The sequence below is a fragment of the Rana temporaria genome, chromosome 3 (genome assembly GCF_905171775.1).
Source record: "Rana temporaria chromosome 3, aRanTem1.1, whole genome shotgun sequence".
NCBI classification, from domain to species: Eukaryota; Metazoa; Chordata; class Amphibia; order Anura; family Ranidae; genus Rana; species Rana temporaria.
In genome coordinates this window covers 316,154,395-316,176,666 of record NC_053491.1, presented here as the reverse complement: position 1 = coordinate 316,176,666, position 22,272 = coordinate 316,154,395, and the positions used below count along the sequence as shown (strand labels likewise).

General features: G+C 42.5%; 1 protein-coding gene across 2 annotated transcripts in view; it reads left to right on the top strand.

Moving 5' to 3' along the window:
• HDAC3 (histone deacetylase 3) overlaps positions 1-22,272 on the top strand; it is a 64,584-nt gene that overhangs the window by 5,696 nt on the left and 36,616 nt on the right. For both annotated transcript variants that reach the window (XM_040344881.1, XM_040344882.1), the window contains exons 2-4: positions 9,744-9,826; positions 15,051-15,193; positions 20,949-21,030. In XM_040344881.1, the coding sequence (XP_040200815.1) occupies positions 9,744-9,826; positions 15,051-15,193; positions 20,949-21,030 (308 nt within the window). The remainder of the gene's footprint in view (positions 1-9,743; positions 9,827-15,050; positions 15,194-20,948; positions 21,031-22,272) is intronic.

Here is a 22,272-nt window from a genome sequence, read left to right as displayed (position 1 = left end):
TGTAGCATCCACCTGTGTGGCTAGGAATTTGGACATATGGGTTCAGCATCTGGATGATCTTCTTTCATCTGATACCCCCAAAGAGAAGATTAGGGAGTCTCTCCCACTCATTGCCAAGTCAGTTGCCTTCTTGGCTGATGCTGCTGCAGATTCCGTTGCGGCAAGATCTTCTGCTCTCATTCAGCCAGAAGGGCTACCTGGCTTAAATCTTGGGAGGGTGATCTTGCCTCCAAAAGCAAACTGCGGCATCCCCTTTGAAGGCAAGCTCTTATTCGGTTCCTCCTTGGTGGAGGTCCTAGCTCGTTCCTCTGAGAAGAGTAAATGGTTCCCTTCTCAAAGGAATAAGCCACAGAATAAGGAGCCTTTTTTGCGGTTTCCAGAACAAGGTTAATTTTAAAAGAAAAAGTGGTCTTTTGATAAGCAAAAAGGGGGGACTCTCTTTGCTCCTTCAGCCCCTTCCAATAATCCCCAGTGACGCCAGGATAGGGTTAGGGGGAAGGTTGTCCCATTTCGTCAAGGAATGGTCGGAGATTTCCGACTATTCCTTTATGCTTCAAACATTACAGGTTGGAATTCAAGAGTCTTATTCCCCCCCCCCCCCCAAGAGATTTTTTTCTTGCCCATCTGCCGAGAGACCAAGAGAGATGGCAAGCCATGTTGAGTCTGATTTCAATGTGGGAAGCAGAAGGGGTGATTTCCCCTGTTCCGGAAACTCAAAAATTCAGCAGATTTTATTCCCACGTCTTTCTGGGTCGGAAAGCCTCCGGCGGCTTTCGTATGGTCATAAATTTAAGCGTCCTAAACAAATTTATTCTCTACAGATGTTTTCAGATGGAAAATACTTATTCTGTAAGAAATCTGATGTGGCCAGAGGTCTTCATGGTAACCCTGGATCTTCAGGATGCTTATCTTCATGTTCATGTACCAATCTGCCAGAGCCACCGAAGGTTCCTCAGATTTGCGATTTTCATGGACAACGGGCCGAGTCATTGGCAGTTCAATGCCCTCCCTTTCGGTCTCTTGGCAGCACCCAGAATTTTTACAAAAATCATGGTCGAGGTCATGGCCCTTTTTTTTTTTTTTTTTTTTTTGGATACAGGGTGTAGCGATCGTTCCATGTCTGGACGATTTTCTGATCTTATCTGGGATCTGCAGTTGATCTTGCGGATCTTTCAGAAACTAGGGTGGAAAGTCAACCAACAGAAGTCTTGCCTGGTACCCTTCCAGAGGATACTTTTTCTTGGTTATCTAATAGAATCTAATAGATTTCTTCCCGCGGAGAACATTTTGAAACTTCTTCTTTCCGTGCAAACCTTCAAATTGCTCCCGCAGACCTCTCTTCAGCGGATCATGCAGTTATTAGGTTTAATGACTGCGGCCATCCCAGGGGTGCCCTGGTCCCAATTACACTCCAGACCCTTTCAGGTGTTTCTTGCACCATTGGGATCGCAGGAAGGATTCTCTAAATCAGCTGGTACAGCTGCCAAGGTAGGATTTTCTCCATCTCTCCTGGTGGGAGCAGCGGGAACACCTGCAGGGAGGGAAGAACTGGGCGCAACATGCTCCAGTAAAAGTTACTACAGACGCCAGTCTGTGGGGCTGGGGTGCGCACTCTCAGGGCTAGCAGGCCCAGGGAGCCTGGTTGCCAGAGGAGGCAGGCCGTTCCTCAAACTTCAGGGAAACTGCTAGCTGTGGGGAAAGCTCTCTTGGCCCTGCAAGAGAGGGTCTGTTTAAGACAGGGGTTGACAAATTTGCTTGGAATCTAGGAGCCAGCTAAAAAAGTTAGGAGCCAGAAAACGCACCCTGTCCCGACGAGCTTGTGCGCAGAAGCAAACACATACGTGAGCAGCGCCCGCATATGTAAACGGTGTTCAAACCACACGTGAGGTATCGCCGCAATTGGTAGAGCGAGAGCAATAATTCTAGCCCTAGACCTCCTCTGTAACTCAAAACATGCAACCTGTAACTCAAAACATGCAACCTGTAGATTTTTTTAAATGTCGCCTATGGAGATTTAAAGGGTAAAAGTTTGTCGGCATTCCACGAGCGGACACAATTTTGAAGCGTGACAGGTTGCGTATGAATTTACTTGGCGTAACATTATCTTTCATAATATTAAGAAAAATGGGAATAACTTTACTGTTTTATTTTTTAATTAAAAAAAGTGCTATTTTTCCCAAAAAAGTGCGCTTGTAAGACCGCTGCGCAAATACGGCATGACAAAGTATTGCAACGATCGCCATTTTATTCTCTAGGGTGTTAGGATAAAAAATATATATATAATGTTTGGGGGTTGTAATTAGAGGGAAGAAGATGGCAGTGAAAATTGTGAAAAATGACATTAGAATTGCTGTTTAACTTGTAATGCTTAACTTGTAATACCAACGGCCACCACCAGATGGCGCCAGCTCACATCTAGTGGTAATAATTTGTAATACCAACGGCTCACCACCTGATGGCGCCAGCTCACCAAAAAAAAATTTTTGCACACCTTCCAAGCCAAGTCGCCAGGACACTATTTCTAGTCGCCATGGCGACCTGGCGCCCGGGATTTGTCGATCCCTGGTTCAAGAGACCTATTAGTTTTCTCAGACAATGCCACTACAGTGACGTACCTGAACAAGCAAGGGGGCTTGTTCAGAGTCTCTTCTGACACAGCAGATTCTGTCCTGGGCAGAAATCAATGTCACCTCAATCAGAGCAGTACACATCAGGGGTTCAGAGAATGCACTGGCGGATTATCTGAGCAGAGTGGGCGTCAGTTCCAGCTGTTGGGAGCTGCATTAAGGCACGTTCAGGGAGATTGTGCTAAGATGGGGTCTTCCTGCAGTGGATCTTTTTGCCTCCAGTCTCAACAGAAAGCTGCCAGCGTTCTCGCTGGAGAGCAAGACAGAGTCCTTGGGGGACGGATGCTCTCTCCTTCCCGTGGAATTTTTCTCTGGCCTACGCCAGAGGATTTCTCAGAAGAAATAAGGACATTTTAAAAGGAATCGAAGGATGAGGTAAGTGAAGGAGGACTGCACTAAGGTAAAGGAAGCTATTTTTAGGGATTTTTTTTTTTTTTTTTTTTACCTTTACAACCCCTTTTACCTCTTCCATACAGGGCATTTTTATCCCCTTCCTGCCCAGACCAGTTTTCAGCGCTGTTGCACTTTGAATGACAATTGCGCGGTCGTGCAACACTGTACCCAAATTAAATCCTTGTTTTTCCCCCCACAAATGGAGCTTTCGTTTGGTGGTATTTGATCATCTCTGCGTTTTTAATTTTTTGTGCTATAAACAAAAGAGCGACAATTTAAAATAAAAAAACACTATTTATTTTTTATTTAACCACTTGCCTACACCCCCTTCCTGCCCAGACGAAATTTTAGCTTCCGGCACTTGCGTCGCTTTAACTGACAATTGCGCGGTCGTGCGACGTGGCTCCCAAACAAAATTTACATCCTTTTTTTTTTTCCCACAAATGGAGCTTTCTTTTGGTGGTATTTGATCGCCTGTGTGTTTTTTATTTTTTGGGCTATAAACAAAAAGAGCGTACATTTTGAAAAAAAAAAAAAAAACACAATTTTTTACTTGTATAATAAATATCCCATTTAAAAAAAAATGTTTTATCTCAGTTTAGGCCGATACTAATTCTTCTACATAGTTTTGGTAAAAAAATATATATATAAAATCGCAATAACCATATACTGGTTTGCGCAAAAGTTATATTGCCTACAAAATAGGGGACATAATTATGATTTTTTTTTTTTTTTTTTTTTATCTTCCGGGACTGCGACATTATATCGGACACTTTTGACACATTTTTGGAAACATTCACATTTATACAGTGAACAGTGCTATAAATATGCATTGATTACTGTATAAATGTGACTGGCAGACAAGGGGTTAACCACTAGGGGAAGGGGTTAAATGTGTAGCCTAGTGAGTGTTCTAACTGTAGGTGGAGGGGGGTGACTGGGGGAGGTGACTGATCTGTGTCCCTATGTACAAGGGACACAGCATCGGTCTCCTCTCCCTGACAGGACGTGGATCTCTGTGTTTACACACAGAGATCCATGGTCCTGCTCAGTTACTGGGCAATCGCGGGTGCCCGACGGCCGCCGGGCGCGCTTATTGTGTTCCCAGTAACGCGACGGGTGTGCGCACGTGCCGCCGGGTGAGCGTGCTCCCTAGCGGCTTTAAATGACAGGACGTCATATGACGTCCTGTCAGAACAATGGAGTCTTCCGCCTGCCGTCATTTGACGGTGTGCGGTTGACAAGTGGTTAATAAATATCACAATTTAAAAAAAAATAAAAAATTTCCTCAGTTTAGACCGATACGTATTCTACATATTTTTGGTAAAAAAAAATGCAATAATCGTATATTGATTGGTTTGCGCAAAAGTTATAGCGTCTACAAAATAGGTGATAGATTTATGGCATTTTTATAAACATTTTTTACTAGTAATGGCGGCGATCTTTGACATTGCGGCGGACACTTTTGACACGTTTTTGGGACCATTCACATTTATATAGCGATTGGTGCTATAAATATGCACTGATTACTGTGTAAATGTGACTGGCAGGGAAGGGGGCGCTGAAGGGGTTAAAATGTTCCCCAAAGTGTGTTCTAACTGTAGTGGGGAGGGGACTCACAAGGGGAGGAGACCGATGTGTGTTCCTCTGTACACAGCATCGGTCTCCTCACCTCTGACAGGAGGTGGATCCGTGTGTTTACACACACAGATCCACACTCCTGCCGTGATCACCGGCAATCGCGGGTGCCCGGGGGAATAGCGGCAGCCGGCAAGGCGCGCCGTGTCACGAGCGGCGCGCTTCCTAGATCGCCGGGAACAAAGGACTTCATATAACGTCCACCCGGATAGAGGGAGGGTTCCTGCCGTGGTCATTTTACAATGGCCCGGTAGGGAAGAGGTTAAGGAAGCTATTTGTGAAGCTTACAAAGCATCAGGTCATAGTCCTCCTCCTAGAATAAGGGCTCATTCTACGAGATCTATGGCTACGTCATGGGCAAAAAGAGCGGGGGCATCATGGGAGGAAATTTCTAAAGCTGCCGTCTGGTCCTCTTCTCATGCATTTGTCAAACATTAGAGTTCAGATGCTTTCCTGCTTTGGTAGGAAAGTGCTTCAGGCTGTTGTCCCTCCCTAAGGTATAGTATCTTGTTTATCCTCTCAAGTAGCTGTCCTGGAAGGTGAGGGGGGGAAAACCCCCCCGTTAGACTTACCAGTAACGGTATTTCCAGGAACCTTCCAGGACAGCGTCTATAGTCCCACCCTACTCTACTTTCACCCGGTGGTGGTCTTTTGTTATGATTTTTGTGGGGTTTTTTTTTTTTTCCCTCTGCCGAGTGCACTTTGGTGAAGGTTTGCTTGATCATCTGAACAACTGAGGGGTCTTTTAAAATTGTATCTGATTTGTATCTGATTTGTTTCCTGTAGAGGGCGGAGCCAATCATTTCAAGTAGCTGTCCTGGAAGGTTCCTGGAAATGCCGTTACCGGTAAGACCAACCGTGGGGGGGGGGGGGGGGACGGTTACTGGGTTATTTATGTTCTAAAAAGGAATCTGTCTGTTCATTATTCAGATCATGCCCTTTATAAGGTCCTGTCAGGTGGTGGCAGGTTCTCCAGCCGACAGCTGCCCACCCTGCATGCACAGGATATCTCTCAAGCTCTTAAACATTTCTGGGAGATCCATATGGGGAATATGAAGTCCTTAAATTTTTGTGGCATTGAACGCCGTAGCATCCGAACCCAGAGGAAGCAGTAGACATTGGAGACTCATTGAGAAGGAGTTTTCTTGGACCTTTGAGTTGCATCCCGGGTGGTTTGAACCATAGGTGGGATGTGGATCGGTATCTCAAACGATCCTGCCTGGGATCCCTTGTTCTATTTGTTTGTTTCCTTTTATTTTCCACTCCCCATTTTTTTTTTATTACTTTCTTTTTTTTCTCATCTCTTTCTTCAGTTTTTTCCTCCTCCATTTTCTAATTTGTTTTGTTATGCAGGTCTTTTTTGTGGCAATGGCACCAACCAGAGTGAGTATAAAACTTTTTTTTTCTGGCAGAGGGTGCACTTTTCTCTTATAATAAACCTGCACCACGTATATTAATAAATATTGCCAAGCTTAATTAACAAACATGTAGCTATAGCCATGACAATACAGCGCAGAATTTTTTTTTGTAGCTTATTTATAACTGTGCTTAAATGTTTGTTGTTGGTGTGTGTGAACGTTTGTCATGAGTAAGGCCTTTTAGGTAGAAACACAAGCGATGTTGGTACAAGAATCTGCCCTGCTGTGCTTTTGTTTTATGACAAGGGGACCGCTCCCCAGCCAGAACACACCCGTCAGCGCTTTCAGCCACTGGCTGCACATGTTGATCGGATACCAATTAAATGCTTTTTTTCCGGCAAGCCCGGTTGACAGAGAGCTGTACTCCTTCTGAATGTTGGTTGGTTTCTACTATATCGACTGATTTTGGCCTATGTGCACCTGGCATTATTATCAAGTACCGTGTTGCTGGCTTTTTGTGTGGATTTGATGCTTTCAAGGCTTCAGCAACCTGTGTCTGAGCACCAGTAGTACAGCTGATTCAGTTTTGTGGAGGCTGTGGCACTGCACACTTCATACCTCGGGGACCTTTTATTCCTGCAGAAAAAGCAGGTACAAATGAATGGGCTGCCATGCGGCACGCAGAACCGCGAAGATGTGATCCTAGGCTAGTGGCATAACATTGCCACATTGTACACTTTCACTGGATAAATGGCAAATGCATTTCTTTTTTTTATTTGCTTTATAAATACATTTTATTCCAGTTCTTTTTGTGTCATTTAAAGGGGTTGTAAACCCTTGTGTTTTTTCACCTTAATGCATCCTTATCAGGGCCACTTTGCAAAACGAGCTGCACAGTGGAGGCAAGTATGACATGTTTTGTTGTTTAAAAAACAAAACATGAAGCCTTAGGCTTCATTTCCACTGACATTTTTACAGCCACTTTTCTGAGCGTTTTTTACAGCTTAAAAACGCCTGTCCATGTTATTCTATGGCATCATGCCCACATAGGCGTTTTTGAGCTGCAAATGGCATAGGCGTTTTTGAGCTGTAAAAAAAAAGGCAGGACCAGGGCGTTCTGAAGCTCCAGAGTAGAGCTGTAAAAACGCCAGAAGTTAAACGCTCAAACGTGCGAAAACGCTCAAAAACGCTACCGCTGCGTTTTTGAGCTCCAGCTCAAATTTTTTTTTTTTTTTTTTTTAAATAAATAAACATGGACAGGCGTTTTTAAGCTGTAAAAAAGGCTAAAGAAAGTGGCTGTTAAAACGTCCATGGAAATGAAGCCTTACAATGACTTTAAAGCGGTTGTAAACCACTGCACTTTTTTTTATCCTTGCTTGCAAGGCAAAGGTATAATGTGCTAGTAACTTTCCTCAAAACAAAGCATTCCAGCGGTGCAAAGTCATCGCTGGAGATGGCGTCCATCTATACCTGGTCTTCTTTCCAGGTTCGCGGCTCCGGGTTTGTGACTGGCCGGAGCCACGATGACATCACTCCCGTCCATGTGTGCGCGAGCCACTGGTCACAGCACACTGTTCTGAAAAAACGGCACGGTCGGCCGTTCGTTTAGAGTGCATGCGCCAGTGATGTCACTGGCTGCATGTAATGTAAATATCTCCTAAACAGTGCACCTTTTGTTTTTGAATGCTTACCAAAGATGCAAAACTACATCAGTTGAGTGACAAAGCACTGTTTTTGCTGAGTGTTCCACTGTACCAGAGAAGCTATTATCTCAGTGCTGGAAATGCAGAGTGTCTGCTTTTTCTGTCAGGTTGTGAATGATCAGAGCAAATCGATTAAATGTACGAGTGTGGCAGAATAATGTGGTCTATGAAAGAGAAGGAAAGGCGCCGCTCACCAACCCAGTGCATTAGTATGAAGATGAATGTGGTTTCAGCCAGCGCCGCTCCAGCCACACCCCCTTGATGTATTTCGCCCTGCTCACCAGGGCTTGCTCACAGAGGTGGCTGCTGCTTGCATGTGGAGTTCACTTTAGAAAAAAAAAAAACCAGAGGGGTCATTCGTGTGTGTGTGCGCTTTAAATCCCATTTGTTTCCTTTACATTCTTGATAGGGTTTCTCACGTAAAAAAAACTGGCCCTTTTTTGGCTTATGCAGCACATTTACAGCTCGTGTATTCATATTCTGTATAGTGGTGGTTTAAAAGGTTGGGTGCGTTGACGTGTTGAGGGCCCATATGTAATGAATTGGGTGCCCATCACTTATTACTACTGTATAGGTATGAATCCAGTATAAGTGAAAAGAAAAAGTATGCTGTGCGCTGCTCATTGTACTGTATTAGGACTCATTCAGGCTCCTTTATGAAAGTAACCCTTGCAGCAAGATCCTGCATAAAACTTGTCAGTATGGTATACACCAGGCATGTCCAAAGTCCGGCCCGGGGGCCAGTTGCAGCCCCCGTTCCAGTTTAATGTGGCCCCTCTGATAATTTGGATATATACTGTATTTATTGGCACTGCCTCGGAGGGGACAGGGAGGGGGGAACAAGTGCTGTCAAATTACATACAGAAAAATCTCCTGTTTACTCGGTGGCATCTGTAATATGAAGTCCCGTCTCCTGGGCTGCCATTGGACGACTCGTCTGTCTATCATAGGAGGTAGGACATTGTATTAAAGAGGCTGCTGTGTAAACAGGAGATTCTCCTGTATGTAATCTGTTGGCTCTCGTCCAGCCCTCCGAGGCTGCAGATGAGCACCGATCAGGCTGCATGCATGGAAATGGAGAGCCTGCATTCATGGCAATGGCGAGGCTGCAGATGGGCACTGATTAGGCTGCATTGATGGGCAATGACCCTTATTTTGATTCAGTTCTTTTATTTACATTTTTTTTCCCCTGAAACTTTCTTCCTAAAGTGATAAATACGGTATATTCAAATAACACACCCAAGCTCATATTTTCACCACACACAGCCACAAAGGCAAGAGAATTCTTGTTGGGCAGTGTTTTAGTGCTCGAAAAAAACACACTTAGACCAAATTTTAATGGTTCAAAGAATGTCAGACAAAATGGTCGGCCCTTACGCATGTTCACTTCATGAAATCTGGCCCTCTTTGAAAAAAGTTTGAGCACCCCTGGTGTACACACTTAATGCTTGTGCGACATTTGCAAAAGTACAGTGTAATTGCTGCTTGGAGCCTACATGTCAACACTGACCTTGCAAGTCATTCATGAACGACACAAGGCTGGTCATTCTGCGCAAGTGCTCCCGCCGCATGAATGACTCATTCAGGGCCAGCCGGTAAATATCAGTGGTGTATATTCGGTGCCACAGGTGCTGCTGAATACACGTTGTACATGTCAGACCTGTGCAGCGGTGGTGGCCAATAAGATTTATGTGCTGTGGATACTAGATATCTAAATGTTCGCCAAAAATATTTGCATGCACACAGCATTACAAATACAGCCCCAGATGCGGCTCTGCGCTCTGGTTTATTCAGTTTTTTTTTTTTTACACTGCTGTCTAAAGCGCTACAGTATGCTGCTGGGCGCTACTGTCTAAATGGGCCTAAAGATTTGTGTATAGATGCGTACAAAACTACACACTGTACACATCTCCTACGTGCCATTTTAACATCTGTGTTAATGAGCCCTAATAGAGAAATTTTATTATGTGGATGTTATTGGAGAAACCTTATGCAAAAATAATAATATTTCTCAACTCTTTCAGGAACCGGTCATCCCATGAAACCACACCGCTTGGCTCTCACACACAGTCTGGTTCTCCACTATGGGCTATATAAAAAGATGATTGTAAGTGTCACATTTCATAGCTGTACCACTGCTGTGTACTTTTTTTTTTTTTTTTTTATATATATATATATATATATATGCAATTGAGCTAATGAGAAATTTACAAATCTTCTAACTGTTTTTAGATTTGATTCTTTTTTGAAGTCTGTTTTTATCTGTTGGAATAGCAAGTTACAGAACCGGATGGGGTTCAAAACAAGTTGGAGGACAAGTTCAACTCTGTAACCTATCCCATCCCATTTTTAAGTTCTCTTAAACATGGTGTGAGGTGGTCGATTGCTGAAAAAAAAGTTGTGCAGGCCGACCTTATTTTCAACACAAATCACCGCACCACAGTATTGTGAACTGACCAGATAGGAATCAAGGCATTTTGCCTTGTCTTGTGGTGAGACTGAGCTGGAATAGCTGCCCAATGCAGTCCAACCACACCTGGTGTGAATGGGCCCTTGCAGAACCTGTAGTAGAATCCCAGAGATTTATTTTACAACATACATGATGTAATAGGAGCTACAAGTGATGTAGTCGGTTCTTGTGATCTCGGGACGATAAAAGGGCCTCTTTCCTGAGATCTCTGGGGAAAAATGCCTTTTAACTTTGGCAAAAAGACCGCTCCCGCATCACGCACATGGGGAAGATCTGGCACAGATTTCATCAGTAGGCCAGCATTTAGAACTTAGGAAAAGAAAATTGCCTTTTGTTTTTAAATGGCAGGGCAGGTTTATGCTAAGGGTGGCTAGGTATTTTGGAATTGGGGCAAGACTTAAGAGGCGTGTTTAAGTTTACATTGTTTTTACATACACATTTCTTTGTTGCTGACAGCTTAATGGGTTGTGAATCTACTCGCAAAGTGCACCTTTAGTAAATCGACCCCACTGTCTCCTTGCAGTGCGTTTTATTTTTTTTTATTTTTTTTTATTTTTTTTTTTTTACTGGTGAACATCTGGCATAACTGTGTTTATGACTGAAAAATACATGTGCTGCTACTTATATTCAAATTGTCCGGTATGCATTATTATGTACTTACTTGCCAATGCTTACTAAAGGCTGCTCGGGACCAGTGTGCCTTTGTCCTACCTTGCGCTTTTACTATGGCCAGGATGAAGTTTCTCACATGGAATGTCCATGGCCTACGAGATAAATTGAAATGCACTGCTGCTCTGTCCTTTTCAAAGACACAGCGTGCAGACATAGTTTTGGTTGAGACCCACGTGGATGGGTCCATGCAGCAGACACTGCAGCGACCCTGGATTGGATGGGCATTTCATGCCACGCACACATCATTTTCCAGGGGTGTCTCAGTGCACTCATGGCCAAATAATTTTCCTTCGAACTCCAGACAGTGGTGTCAGACCCCCAGGGCAGATATATTTTCTTGCTTGCCAAGATAGCGGGTGATTTGTTGCTTATACTAGCCTGGTATGTTCCACAATTCTCAGTGAGGGTTTTTCATTTATGGCCAAATATCCATCTATACTGGCTGTATGGCTAGCAGACTTTAATATGGTTGAAAATTATGTCTGGACCAAGTTTTTTAACTTGGTGGATACTTGGCGACACTTGCATCCCACCCATCAAGCTTATTCCTGCTTCTTTACCTCACACTTCTCTGTCTTGTGTAGGAAAAAGTAGAGCCCCCATGTCGGACACAATATATACCAGCCTATGTTACCTGGCTGAGTCTGGCCCTTCCCTTTTTTTAACTGGGTTACAGATCATAGAAAACTTCGATAGATTCTCAGGCCTTATAATATATTGGGGCAAGTCCCAGATTCTCCCTTTGGATACATTTTCCCTCATCGAAAGACTAGGCTAACTCTCAATCCTCAGCGTTTCCACTTTTTAAACACTTGGGAGTTCAGGTTTCCAGTGTAGCTGATTGTCTCACTGAATGTGGAGTCCCTTCTTCTGCTGATTAAAGCTAAAACAGACGTGGGCCAAATTGCCGTTGGGAGTTATGGGCCACTTGGGCCTAGTCAAAATGATACTTTTACCTGAAATTCTACATGTACTACGGCACTCCTCGGCAGTGGTGGCTGGTGCTCAAATTTTTTTGGGATGGGGGGGGGGGGGGGGGGCGCAAACCAACTGGGAAAAAAAAAGTCGCGGACAGTGTGCACTCACCGACACTTGCCTGTCTGGGGTCACGGGGCTGTCTTTCCATGCTCCCTCCAAGTCCTCGATGTCCTCTTCCTGTCGTCTATGATTGATCGCTTCATTCAATCAGGTGATGGTAACCAGACCGGAGCATCCTGATTGGCTAAGAGGCAGGTCGGTGTTGGGGAAACAAATAAAACGCTTTCCTAACACAACACTGTGTAAACAGCGAACGCACAGCATTGCGCCCGCTGTTTACCAATTTGGAAGCCTATTATTGCAGCTCTAATCGGGTGCTTCCAATAACGCCCCCGCCGCTGTAATTCAGATGCCTGGAGTCCGACAAGGGGCGGGACACCTGAATAGGGGGTGGAAGTGGCAACCGTAGATAGGTGCAGGAGATAGGGGGTGGCGCTCCTGAGCCCTTTATGGACGCACCACCACTGCTCCTCGGTCTACATTCCACTTGGATAATTTAAAACTATGGACACCCTGTTGCAAGCTTTCATTTAGGGGCCCAGTAGACACAAACTGTCCTGGAAGGTTCTTCAGAACTTCTCTTGGGGGCCTTGCAGCTCTGAAATTTGGATCATATTACCTGGCAGCGCAGCTCTCTCACTTTTACCACATTGATAAGGTTGACAAATGTAGATACCTTGGTTTGGTATGTCACCCAGTGGACTCGCGATTCTAACATCCATTCTGTGATCTGTTGTGTGACCTGCATGGTTTACTGGAGCTCCTGAACCACTCTGTCCTTTTTTTATTTCAGCTCAAGTGGATCTGAGATCTGGCAATGTCCAAGATAGGAACGACTGAGTTTCATGTTGATACTCTTATGGTACAACAAACTTATCCCAGAACTCCTTCAGATACCCGATCCTACTATATGGATATTACTTGTTGTCTTATGTTCTCAAGAAGGAAGAACTCAAAACCTTTGGCCAATTAAAAGCAGAATTTAATTTCCCCAACTATATGTTCTTTCGCTTTCTCTAGGTGCGACATGCACTCTCTACCCAGTTCACAGGTTCCTACCCCAACCTACCATCTCTGGATGCACTTGATGTAATTTGTAGTTAGTAACCACGTCTATTCCAGCTGCCACTAAACTTGCCTTCTCTGTTACGACCAAATGGGTTGATGACTGGGGCAAGGCTCTGAAGACCTTCACCCTTGTATCCCCCAAAATGTTGGATCGACTTACGCAAGCCTACATTACACATATCCGATTTAGCCAAAGTCTGTCCTTCACATAATTCCATGTTCCCCAGATGTTTGATCTCAGTTGATATCTTTGGCCATCTCTTTTGACACTGTCCTCGTATTCAAGGATACTAGTCGCAGATTGTCCGATTTCTGCATGATCAGGTGTGCTCCCCGATGTCCCTTTTAATCCCAGGCAGTGCCTGTTGGGTCTCTTTTCTGACACAAATATAGATTTCTTCATGAAACTTTGTAGCTAGAAAGATTATAGCTCGCAATTGGATTCAGGCCTCAACTCCCACAGTGTTTGCCTGGATTTCTGAAATCAATAATACATTACAAAAAGATTATTTACATCAATAGAGGGTGTCCGGGCAAATATAATAAAATCTGGGACAGATGGCTCCAATCCTCGTCAACTGAATCCACAATATGTATTACTAGCTGAAATCTGCTACCCCCATATTGATCGTGTGAATTGTATACACAATATGGTCTGAAATGTAAATGGGAAATAATCATCACCAGTATTTTTTTCCTTTTTTTTTGTCTTTTTTTTTTTTTATTTTTTTTTATTGGGTTATGTTTTTTTTTTATTGGGTTATGTTTTTTTTTTATTGGGTTATGTTTATCTGTTACACACTTAAATGTATGATTACCCTGTATACTATTGCATAATACTCAGTTTGTTTCCAAAAAACAACTTGCCTGCTCTGTGCAGTGGTTTAGCACAGAGCAGCCTTGATTCTCTGTGTCCCATGCTGGTTCTCCTGGCTCCTGCCGCGTGCCCCCACAGCAAGCAGCTTGCTGTGGGGGCACCCAAGCAGACCCGCTCCTGAGCTGCGGCTCTGTGTGTCCATTCATACACTGAGCTATGGCACGCCCCTGCCCCTTTGTCTCCTGACTGGCTCATTGGGGCCGTGCTTGACACCCAAAAGCCAATCAGTAGTGTGAATCCCCAGTAAGACAAGGCTCTCATAGTCATCACTGGATCGAATAGGGGGCTTGGGTAAGTATTATGCTGCACACCGTTTTTTTTTTTTTATCTTCATGCATGAATGTAAAAAACCTTGTGCCTTTACAGCCACTTTAATTCTGTTATGGCCCATTTACTCTGCCCTGCAACCCAAACTACTGCATCCCTTATGTTTTGGGCTGCAGAGCCCTGCGGGAAGGGTTCTGTGATGCATGTTTACTCACATCACATGGCTTCTTTCTTTTTTTTTTAATGGAAATGTGTACAAAGTGACACTTCATGTCACTGCACAACAGCACAGTGTGTGGTGACATGTGAAACCATGCAGAGCGCTGAGATATTATGCAAACATGTTGCATAATATTGCACTGCTCTGGAATGCAGAGTAAGACTGCATTCTGGCCTCAACGTGACACACCAAAAACTGTTTTGTGTTTGTCAATGGAGTTACCTGTAGTTCTTCCATGAGGAAAATCAGATGACGGAACAGAGTGTGAATGGGCCTTTACTGGTGAATATTATATCGATCGAGAGAGAATCTCTGTATATAGATATATAATCTCTATCATTCACTAAGCGATGTCCACTCTGTTCTCGTTTTTAGACTGCGGAGAACAGGTGACTGGCTCTCTCCTTTGCTCTTCCAGCGCTCACTAGCATGCTGGGCGGTGGAGGGGATGGGAGCGGCTTGCTCAGGCTCTCAGTCGCACACTGAGAGGCTGAGCCAACTGCTGGTCCAGGCATTTGGGCGGATCCCAACCATATGGTTAATCTTTTCAAAGGCTGGTCCGGGCCTGTTATATCAGCTAAAAGGGGGTTATAGCTTTTATAGCTATACTTCTCCTGTAAACACAAGACTAGATATGGGCAACCACTTTTCGTTTCTGAAGTTTTTAGCTCTGGAGATTGTACAGTTATTGTGATTGATCTGTATACAATGTCTTGCAGGTCTTTAAACCCTATCAAGCTTCACAGCATGACATGTGCCGCTTTCACTCCGAAGACTACATTGATTTCCTGCAACGAGTTAGCCCCAACAACATGCAAGGCTTCACGAAAAGTCTTAACGCATTCAATGTTGGTGATGACTGGTAAGTAAATGCAGATTTTGGATGGAGGGGTTAATTAACAGCTTACAGTAGAAGTCCTTCTCGACTTACCTTAAATCTGAGGTTTACACATTTTACTATAACCAGATCCTCTAAGCTTTATGCTGTATTAGGGTGGAGAGACTATTGTCTCCTGTCATGTCATTTTGTGCTTTGCAGGCTTCTTTTCTACGTAGGAATAAAGAAATTTGTCTGAACTATGGGGCAGTGGAGATCCAGGACCTGGCGATGGCAGGTGTTTGAATCACAAGACTGTATACCATTAAAACTTTTTAGCAAATAAATATTAATGTTTTTTGTTTTTTCAGCACAGTGTATTGATGCAAACTACTGCATTACAATTGTGATGCAGTAAAATTAATGGAATAAATTGTCGCCTGTGACATTTCAATAAACTTCTTAAAAAATATACTGGCACATCAGCAGTGTTCCTTCTAGTATTTACCAACAGATGTGCAGTTAGTGTGGCTTGCTGGTGTGAACTAGTCCCCAAAGTTATACTAAATGCACACTATTTACATTGTCCCTTATATTTCTGTATGTGGATAATGGCACTGTAATTATTTTAATTAAAATGTCCAAGTACCTTTTTCCTAATTGATACACAGCTGTCACATGACCCAGATCTTTCCCATCCTGTCTGCAGGGAAACATAAGCAGGAGGAGCTTCTAGTCCTCTACTGCTGGACACAAGTTTAAAAAATAGTCTTTGTAAAAGAAAATAATTAATATCAATAAACTGTTTTAAATTGCCATTTAAATATATACAGTCATGGCCGAAATTGTTGGCACCCCAGAATTTTTTTTCAGAAAAATATTGCAGTAACACATGTTTTTGCTATACACATGTTTATTCCCTTTGTGTGTATTGAAACAAAACAAAAAAAGGAGGGGAAAAGCAAATTGGACATAATGTCACACAAAACTCCAAAAATGGGCTGGTCAAAATTCTTGGCACCCTTAACTTTAATATTTGGTTGCACACCCTTTGGAAAAAGTAACTGAAATCCGTCGCTTCCTATAACCATCAATAAGCTTCTTACACCTCTCACCCGGAATTTTGGACCACTCTTCCTGCTCCAGGTCTCTCTTATTGGAAGGGCACCTTTTCCCAACAGTAAGTTTAAGATCTCTCCACAGGTGTTCAATGGGATTTAGATCTGGACTCATTGCTGGCCACGTTGGCACTTTTCAGCGCTTTGTTGCCATCCATTTCTGTGTGCTTTTTGACATATGTTTGGGGTCATTGTCCTGCTGGAAGACCCAAGATCTCGGACGCAAACCCAGCTTTCTGACACTGGGCTCTACAGTGCGACCCAAAATACTTTGCTAATCCTCAGATTTCATGATGCCTTGCACACACATTCAAGGCACCCAGAGGCAGGAAAACAACCCCAAAACCTCATTCAACCTCCACCATATTTCACTGTAGGTACCGAGTTCTTTTCTTTTGTAGGCCTCAGTTTTCGGTAAACAATAGAATGATGCGCTTTACCAAAAAGCTCTATCTTGAACTCATCTGTCCACAAGACGTTTTCCCGGAAAGATTTTGGCTTACTAAGTACATTTTGGAAAACTGTGGTCTTGCTTTTTTTATGTTTTTTTTTTAGCAGCGGGGTCCTCCTGGGTCTCCTGCCATTTTTCATTTAAATGTCAACGGATAGTTGGCGCTGACACTGATGCTCCCTGAGCCTGCAGGACAGCTTGAATTTCTTTGGAACTTGTTTGGTGCTGCTTATACACCATCCGGACTATGCTGCGTTGCAACCTTTCATCAATTTTTCTCTTCCGTCCATGCCCAGAGAGATTAGCTACAGTGCCACAATTTTGGTTCTCAAGTCCTTAGACAGTTCTCTATCCTCTTTCTGTTGTCCATGCTTAGTGTGGCACACACAGACACACAATGCAAAGACTAAGTGAACTTCTCTCCTTTTTTATCTGCTTTCAGGTGTGATTTGTATATTGCCCACACCTGTTACTTGCCCCAGGTGAGTTTAAAGGAGCATCACATGCTTGAAACAATCTTATTAATCCACAATTTTGAAAAGGTGCCAAGAATTTTGACCAGCCCATGTTTGGTGTTTTGTGTGACATTATGTCCAATTTGCTTTTTTTTTTTCTCCCTTTTTTTTTTTTTTTTTTTTATTTTTTTTTTTTTTTTTCCGTTTTGTTCCAATACACAAAAAGGGAATAAACATGTGTATAGCAAAACGTGTTACTGCAATACTTTTTTGTGAGAAATACTTGATTGATTTATTTTTTTATGTGGATTTACTGATGGAGAAATGAATACCTGGTAGGTATTTGTTACTGGTCAAATAGACCACATGTTCTGCCGACAATGCTTTTTGTCTTTAATTTTTCTCCTTCACTAATACCAAATCATATCGCCCGAGACCTTTAGCCCTGCAATTCTGATACGATTCAGGGATGTGATTATTAATACCCTTTTCCAATGCAAATTTAGTACTGCTGCGATTTTTCAATCTGCCTTCATATGCTAGAAATGTGTCTCTCCACATCTATGCAAATCAGTTTTCTAGCCACTTTTATGCCAAACCAGCTCTGAATCGCATCTTGAACAGTTATCTCAGAATGCCACTAATACTCTATGCTGTGTAAATTTGGAGCGCATTGCTCCAAACTTGCACTCAGAATCAACACACACAATTACTATTTTATTTTTACACACTTTTCTTTATTCTGCAAGGAGAGAGAGAAAAAGATACGATGCATAGCTCTCCTCCGGTCATAGTAGGCAAGGTGGAAAAATGTCCAAGTCCAACCTATTCACAGAATAAAAAAAAATGTGGGCAGGCGTCACAGTAACTGATCACTGTGATAGCCAATTATAGGCCATCACAGCAATCAGGCGACCTGGAATCGAAAGATCTGGGTCCCGAGGCTCTTCATGAGACCCCTGTCTCTGTGCTGGGAGCGCACCACAACTATGCGTCCCCAAGGAAATAAGCCAGTCCAGTAGGGCTGCATATTTGCATATGGTCGCCGTGAAGGGGTTAGCATTGCGCCGGTTATGTCCTACTAATCTCCCTGCCGGTCTCCAGCACCGCACCTGGGAACTAGCAGGGAGGGGAGAGACCTTGCCGTGTGACACGCACGGATTGGGTGCTCATCAGGAAAGAAGAGTGTCGGGCTCTCTTAAAACTTGGCAAAAAAAAAAGTATTCCTTCAGGTTATCGTCAAACATGGAACGTGCTTGGGCGCTTCGTACAGGTGCATGCTGAGCAGCCAAATCAAGCTCCGGTATCCTCTCCGTGAAACTTCATTCACACCTGGGCAATTTGGGATCGAGGCAGAATCTCATATGATCGCAAGACGCACTACATGCGCAAAATACATGGGGACGCATGGTTGTGGTGCGCTCCCAGCACAGAGACCGGGGTCTCATGAAGAGCCTCGGGACCCAGATCTTTCGATTCCAGGTCGCCTGATTGCTGTGATGGCCTATAATTATCTATCACAGTGATCAGTTACTGTGAAGCCTGCCCACATTTTTTTTATTCTGTGAATAGGTTGGACTTGATGGACATTTTTCCACCTTGCCTACTATGACTGGAGGAGAGCTATGCATCGTATCTTTTTCTCTCTCTCCTTGCAGAATAGTAATTGTGTGTGTTGATTCTGGGCTGTCCTACGGGTGTTCTCTGGTGGAAGGTTATAGAAGTAGCAATAAATATACAGCTAAAAGAATTTTATTTTTTAACTATTTTGGCTCTGTTTTCCTTTTGACATTAAAAAAAAAAATCGGGAGATATGCATTACCATTTAGCACCAAAATAAGGCCCAATTTGTCCTGAAAAAAGCAAGGTATCATTCACCTGGATACACAAAGTAGTTTTGATGATATGTACAGTTTTACTAACATGCCAAAATTGCTAAACTGTGTTTGGGCATTTGGATTTGTTTTACCCTTGGCCACGAAGTGGTTAAAGAGTCAGTAAAGGATGTTTTTTTTTTTTTAGCTAAATAGCTTCCTTTACTTTACTGCAGTCCTGGTTTCATGTCCTCATTGCTTGTTTTTGCTCTGATGTTGCTGTAATTCTCCTCTGTTTTGGACACTTCCTGGTTGTCTGTTTCCTGATCACCACAGTACTGGGAGATTTTAGTTTCGTTTTCAAACCAATACTGCTCTATGGCACTGTCCAGCACATATACAGCATAACATGCTAAAACGAAACTAAATGCAAAAACGAAACTAAAAAACTACAGGTAAATTATTTGATTGATTTTTATCTATTTTTAATCGTTTTTAAAAGGAATCCGTTAACTATTATGTCTCTATACCCTGTAAACACAACCCCTGCAGTATACATGTTTGGCAATTTACAAAAATGGCCTTTGTCTCCTCCTGTTAATCTGACAAATGTAATCCATTAGAAAATGATACCCAATACCACAGGTTCTGGTCTATTAAATATATGTTTGAAAACTTGGAAACAGTGCCCAGATGTCAAACCTCCCAGCTCATCTTGATTATAATCCCATCTTGTGTAGCCCTACATTGGAAAATGTTTCCTGTATCCCATGCAGTGTTTATGGGCATGAATAAGCTTGCAAGATAAACACCAATATACACTCTACACATGCTTAAAGGGTCACTAAAGGATTTTTTTTTTTAGCTAAATAGCTTCCTTTACCTTACTGCAGTACTGGTTTCATGTCCTCATTGTTCGTTTTTGCTTTGAAGTAGCTGTAATTCTGCTGTGATCTCCACACTTCCTGGTTGCCTGTTTCCTTATAACCATCGTACTGGGAGATTTTCACGGTGGTTTAAGCTGTCATTACTGTGTGTCTAAAATTCCTCAGAACCAATCAGATTCATTTTAAAACAAAACACTGCCCTGGATTTGTTGTTTTTGTTCTGTGAGTCTTCACGACTCACCTCTCACCCGGAACTTCATGTATGTACCTTTAAAACCGAAAGTGAAACTAGAGGCACATTATATGATAGATTAAATTAAATTTGTAATCATTTTTAAAAGGAATCGGTTAACTTTTATGTCTCTATACCCAATAAACAGTCATTTCAGCAAAAAAAAAATGTTTTCCTTTAGTGACCCTTTAAATCCTTTGGGATGCTAAAAAGAAAAGTCAAGATTTTTAATAGTTGGGCCTTCAAGATGTTCATCTTGAATCATCTACTAGGGAGGACATACTCCTGCAAACCAGAATTGGAAAAAACCAAGGAAAGTTTTTTTTGTTGTTTTTTAACGTGTTTTGGATAGAATAGGGAAGGGTTAAACACCCCTGTAATGTTTTGTTTTGCTGTCTGTGTCCCTGTTCAAAAGATTTCATCTACTTTTTCTGTTCCAATGACAATTGGATTTTTAACATTTGGGGTTGTTGTGGAAAGTGGAGGAACCTTTTCCCCATAACTCTTATAGGAGTGAATGTCCCTTCCTAGTGGTAGATTTCCTCTCGCATCCTGTTGTCTCCCTCTGTTTGCAAGTAGCAGTCGTTTGTAGCCAGGCAACATTTTCAGAAGTAGAGGGCGCATGTGACAGCCTGCATGGCAGTTTTCCTTCAAATCATTTATGTTGCTATTTTATCTCACCAATGCAGATGTGGGTCTACTTTCATAGCATACATCATTTGGGGTATATGAGGATAAGTTGGGCTACACTGGTGTAGATAAACAGCAAAGGATATATGGATCATTGCTCCTTTCCTAGGTGGGACAAATGTATTTTTAATTTTCCTATTTTGTTTTTTTCAGCCCAGTGTTCCCTGGCCTATTTGAATTTTGTTCTCGGTACACAGGAGCTTCACTTCAAGGTGCTACTCAGCTAAACAACAAGGTAATATTTTTTTATAGATAAAAATTACTATTCAAGATGAAGAGTACATTCACAATTCTCTACATATGGATCATATTAAATTCTGATTCTCATTGTCTTCTAGACTTTAACCACTTCCAGCCCAAAGCCAATTCTGGCATTCCTCTCCTACACATAAGAAAATATATATATATTTTTTTGCTAGAAAATTACACAGAACCCCCAAACATTGTATATCGTTTTATAGCAGAGACCCTAGAGAATAAAATGGCAATTGTAGTTTTGCTTTTTTATTTTGTTTTTTTGTTTTTTTACGTCGCATGGTATTTAACAAAACAGAATATTTACCACAATGTTTTTTTTTTTTTTTTTTTTTTTTTGTATAATGTGAAAGATGTTACACCGACTTCGGTACTTAAAAATCTCCGTAGGCAATGTTTACATTTTAAATTTTTTTTTTTTTTTTTTTTTTTTTTTTTTTTTACAGCTTGCCAGTTTAGAATTGCAAAGGAGTTTTTTTGCTAGAATTATTGCTCCCACTCTAAAGTTCACGGCAGTACCTCACATGTGTAGTGTGAACATCTTCTACGTATGCAGGCGTAGCCTACATATGCTTCTGTGTGTAAACCCGAGGGGGCAGGGGCACTAAAACATTTTTATTTATTTTTTTCATCATTTTTCCCTTTCCCTCTTGGATAACCACAGTAGTTTTTCCTGTATAAGTAAAAAAAAAAAAAATAGTTCCTTTTGGCGCTACAAAATTGTGGGTCCTATGGTGATATGTGACAACTGAAAAAGTTATTGCAATCCAGAGCCAATGCAGCTGACAAAGGCATTGGGAAGAATGTAATATAAACAAGAAATACTATTAGGCAGCGCTGCGGTTCCCACTGGCTCATAGGCTTCCATTCTGGAATCCATAGGTTTGCATCCTGTTTGGCTTCCCCTCACCATTGACAGGGCTCTCTCTGGTAGACACTCTGGACCCTTGGCTTGGTCCAGGACGGCTCATCCCGCGGTACCATCATTCCCTAGACACGGACGTATCTTTGCCTCCAGCCATCAGGTGTTTTTTTTTTTACTCAGACCCGGGTTTCCATGCTCCACCAGCAAGGCCCCCTGGATGGTGTTAACCCCTTCATGCCCCTGGGATTCCAAGTGGTATTGTTGACTTTTTTTACTTTCATTTTATTTTTAATTGTCTACCCATGACTCTGATTATTGATGGGGAAAAAAACATTGCTTTTTTTTCGGTCCCATTGG